The sequence below is a fragment of the Ptychodera flava genome, chromosome 6, assembly GCF_041260155.1.
Source record: "Ptychodera flava strain L36383 chromosome 6, AS_Pfla_20210202, whole genome shotgun sequence".
NCBI classification, from domain to species: domain Eukaryota; kingdom Metazoa; phylum Hemichordata; class Enteropneusta; family Ptychoderidae; genus Ptychodera; species Ptychodera flava.
Window position 1 is genome coordinate 22,203,472 of NC_091933.1, and position 4,752 is coordinate 22,208,223.

The 4,752-nt window shown below is 39.4% G+C and overlaps 1 protein-coding gene across 1 annotated transcript; it reads left to right on the forward strand.

The window, feature by feature from the left end:
• Nucleotides 1-1,226: 1,226 nt before the first annotated feature.
• Nucleotides 1,227-4,256, forward strand: LOC139135178 (uncharacterized). The gene is made up of 4 exons (XM_070702445.1): nucleotides 1,227-1,322; nucleotides 1,573-1,685; nucleotides 2,429-2,587; nucleotides 3,148-4,256. Exons 2-4 carry the CDS (start codon nucleotides 1,619-1,621, stop codon nucleotides 3,603-3,605), a joined length of 684 nt encoding a protein of 227 aa, XP_070558546.1. The 5' UTR covers nucleotides 1,227-1,322; nucleotides 1,573-1,618; the 3' UTR covers nucleotides 3,606-4,256.
• The last annotated feature ends 496 nt before the right edge of the window (nucleotides 4,257-4,752 follow it).

Below are 4,752 nucleotides of genomic sequence, written 5' to 3' on the forward strand. Positions count from 1 at the left end.
TGAGTAATTCGAAACTCGCAAAACTAATGCAAGTTAAATACGCGTAGGTTACTCATATATAAGTGACAAAGTTTCGGATGAAGCTATGTGAAATTGTATAATGGTATTCAAAGTTATTTACATTCAAGAAAAGTGCAGGTTGGTTTCGCACTTCAACAATATATATAATATATATATATATATATATATATATATATATATATATATATATATATATATATATATATATATATATAATATATTGACAGGATAGGTCAAGCAGCACCAACTCTAGGACACAGTGTTCTTCACTACAAACTAAATTATATATATATATATATATATATATAATATATATATATATATATATATATATATATATATATATATATATATATATATAATATGCCTATATATATAGGCCCTATATGAAATGATTTTTGTCCCCCAAATCACAAACTTTGCTTCCGCGATTACTTGTTGATAAGTCAGCGCTGTGGTGATAGACACCTTAAGACAACCACTTTTTTATTAATTTCATTTCATTTATCAATTTCAATGTCGGTTATCCCTAAAGTCCCGTATTCACTTCAATGGCATAGCTTTTACAAAATGGCTGCATGTACGGTGGTGCACGTTTTAGAATTTGCTCCGTGTTCTCTATAATGAATTACGAACCATTTACTTCCAAAACAAACAATGACTACTGAAAAGCGTGTGACGTGGGCCTGCGCAGATACCCGGAGCTCATACCTTGTCGACGGCTAGAAGTTATTTTGTCCGTGAGTGTCACTGTACCCAAAATTTGACAAGAGCAGCAGATTTCAGACTTTCTGTCGGGCATGCCCTGTTCTGCGACGACTCGACTTCATGACCGATATCGCTTTCAAGTGTCACAGTACAAGGTGCACGATTTCCCCACCGTCAAACTTCGGTGGGTGACGATGGATTTAATTCAATATTTCACTCTCAAACCTACGTTGACAATATGCTTTAGTAAAGTACAAAAAATAAGATCCCATCTACCACCTCCTCATCCCCCATTATCGTCACCTAGCAACAGCTTCGGATGTACCTATCGCAACCAATATTCAAATGCATCGCCCGCCACGCACGCTTGCTGTGAGCACAGACCCTCGAGAAAAACTCGAGGGTCTGTGCCGTGAGTGACATTTCAGAATCACTGTGTACGTACGAAAAGATACCGTCCACGTCACACATATTAAAACTCATCATGCAACTGGCCACGTAGGCATCCAACTTGACCAGTAACCACATTGATAAAAAGCCTAACAGATCTGGACTGTAAGGTATAAACGCAGGCCAAGCAATTTTATCCGCAGGTGAGAATTTTTTGTGTAAAAGTTTCCAGAAGATATGTGCTTTATAGTTTTGCTTTTGCCAGATTTCAACTTTACTTGTAAAGTTATAAACTTTGAAACTGAGAAAATTTCGCACTTACTGTTGAACACTATTGAAAAACAGGGCGAGTTCGTTGTGCCACGCCATACTGTTGTGTTATGCTTCGATTCAGGTATCTTCGCAGTCTTCTTAGGAAAGTTCTCATGATTTTGTGTGTGTTTCTCATTTCAGTTCCGGTAGATAGCGATCTTGCCATTGAATTACTACTGTAACAACGATGAGTATCACATTGTTTTTGGAGACTGTTCTTGTTCTGGCCATATCCAGTCCGGTGTACGCTTCGCGTGAGTAATAACTGAATAAGAAATTGTACCCTAGGAGTTAAACTCTCGTACTGGTCCATGAATAAAGTCAGCGACAATTAGTCTGCCAACCTTGGGGCATCATAATGCGTCTCCGGGACAGTTATAGTTATTCGGAGTCAAAGTTTTATAAGTATGTTATTTGTAGATCTTATTTTGAAGCTTATGGGATTCCCATCTTGTTTGTTTGCTGATTTATTTGGTTTTTGAAAATCGGAAATTTAATTTTTCTCAAGAGTTATTCAAATATCGGTAAAGTATTGGCATGTTGTTTTCTCTCGTACAAAAATTTGCCCAGTGACCATTTTTTTTAAATTACTGATATTGAAAGAGAATGATTTGAAATTTCTACGACGAAAATTTATATCTCAATGCCAGGCAGAGGGAGAGGGTACAAATGCGTCATCCGTTGATAGTCATAAATCCCCTACCGTGTGTCTCAATGGATTTTCGACACTTCGCATTTTGGACACACCAGGAAAAGAAACCATTTTGGAAATGTTGAGGGAAGAATGAAACGTGTATTTACTTTGTAAATGGCAAGCTTAGGTTAGATGGGAACCGTTCTTGGCACTTTTTGTCTACAAAACAATCGCAAATTTCGAGAATTCGCCGTTTACTTTCGGATAAAATGCCATTACAAAAGTTATGTGTCTTTTTTAAACAGTAGAGTGGGTCACACATTTCAGTTGACAATTGTCATGTTTCATTGGTCTGTTTAATAGATCGCAAGCTAATCTTTGCTGAGAAGAGCTGCGATGTTTTCAATCAGGTTGTGGCTGGATGCGACGAGAACAGCGAATGCGTTGTTGGAGACTTTGGTCCCCACTGTCGTTGCCTGGATGGGTTTGTGATGGATGGCAGTAAAAGATGCATAAGTTCAGGTATTAAAGTGAGACAAAATGAATTTTCACGTTCCTTTAAAGGGAAACGGTCGTCGGAACTGCGCCTGTGCGAATTTCTTGTTTACAAACAATGTATTGCGTGCACGATATCTTGATGCACCTCATCATCATAGCTGCAACATTTAAATATACGATGTAGATTATGACAGGCATGTTTTAACTTTCATCAATCACCATCGTACCTTTGTTAGTGTTTACATTGGTCGTATGGATCCCATACGATCTTTGAGCACAGTTAAGTTCCCACGACTTGCATCCCTCAGAGAGAGAGAGAGAGAGAGAGAGAGAGAGAGAGAGAGAGAGAGAGAGAGAGAGAGAGAGAGAGAGAGAGAGAGAGAGAGAGAGGGGAGGGAGGGAGGGAGGAGGGAGGGAGAGAGGCTGTACATAGTAGTATTGTACATACGGGTTGTCAAGGTGATAGTTACAGTTGGTGAGTACAACTTAAGTTCATATTTCTACCCCGGAATTTTTATACGACAAATTCTTCAAGTTTTGCTGAAATCGAGTGCATGTCTCAACTTATATATTGTTATTCGCAGAATATTTCAAGGGTCCAGAAAAAGGAGATGTCGGGGACGAAGAGCTCGATCGTGAGGATGACATCATTCTGGTGGATCAAAAGAGGGACAAACGTTCCGAGTCGCTCAAAGAAGATTGCGGTGCCAGCTGCCTGCCGGGTACGCTCATAAAACGAGCCCTGATGAGTGACAAGGAGAGTGGGAAGGTGCTTAAGAAAAGAGATGCAAAGCTTGGCTGTATCGAGGGGATGAACTGCCCGCACGATGGAATGAGAAAGCGTGAAGCCGACAAGGATTGCGGGGCAAGCTGTCTGCCAGGGAAACTGGAGAAAAGGAATGCCGATCTGAATTGCATTGAGGGTGTAGACTGCCCTTATGATAAGATGGAGAAACGCGACGCGGATCCCGATGTCGTACCTGAAATCGAAAAACGAGATGTTAAATGCATCGAGGGAATTAACTGTCCACCTCCTTTCTAGGGCCAAGGACAGGACACAGGTACCTGGAATTGCTAGTGTGGTATACATAGAGAGAAGGGCTATGTACATGTACACTACACTGACACCATTGCAACTAATTTGGGATAATTGGATCTTGAAGTCATATTTTCCAAATTTCTAAAAAATGTTAGGTGCCCTATGGCTGAATGTTGCAATATTACAAATTACTCATAAAAACAAGGGTGTAACTTAAAAAGAAAAGCAGATGAGCTGACATTTGCAGATTAAACCAGCATTACTTCACCATCCAATTGTCCCAAATTAGTTCCAATCGAGTTCACTGGCAATTCCAGGCACCTGTGGGACAGGATATTGCGGGTATACAATGAAGCTACCGCAATGCGTTATAACAGCTCATACAACGGCAAATTTAAATACAAATTATAGAGTTCGGTAGTTGAACACCTATCCACATTGTAGGGGGTCTGAGATTTGTTTGTACAAAAAGAAATTCGATGATATCTGCGTGTCGTAAGTTTACTATTCGAACACTGATGGCGCCCTGCAGTAGACGCTCTTATGTTGGCAGAATTTCCCCGAAACATCGTGAGTACAGTAGTCGTAGCACAAATACCTTTGAACAGTTATGATTTATATCATTAATCCATAATAAAAATATGGCTGGAGACATTTGCAGCTTAGCTTGTGTTCTGTGCAAGAGGAATGTCATCTATAAGGATGACGAACGAGATGGACAAGTATACTTGGCAGTTTTCCATATTGCTGGTATACTCAGTTTGCTGGTTAACAATGGAGTCACGTGATTTGGACTGCTGTTGAATTCATGTAGGTTAATTTATCAAGGTCCAAAAATTGCTATATAATTTTGGAAAATATGGCCGAGACAGCATTTACAATTTAATACACTTTTACAGTAACCAGTTTTCACGACAAGCAAAATATGAAATGTTCCTGACCTATCTCCCGATAAAAAAACTTATTTTTCTCACAGATAAAGCTACTTGTTTTTCTGTGCAGGTAAATGACTATAGATACCTTGATTGTCCGACACAAAACAACAAAAGCCTTATCAAAATTTGTGCTTGACAAGGTCTACAGACTTTCATTCGATCTTGCTGGCATACAAGATGGACGGAAGAAAAAGCACTGTCGTCAGCAAGCACAG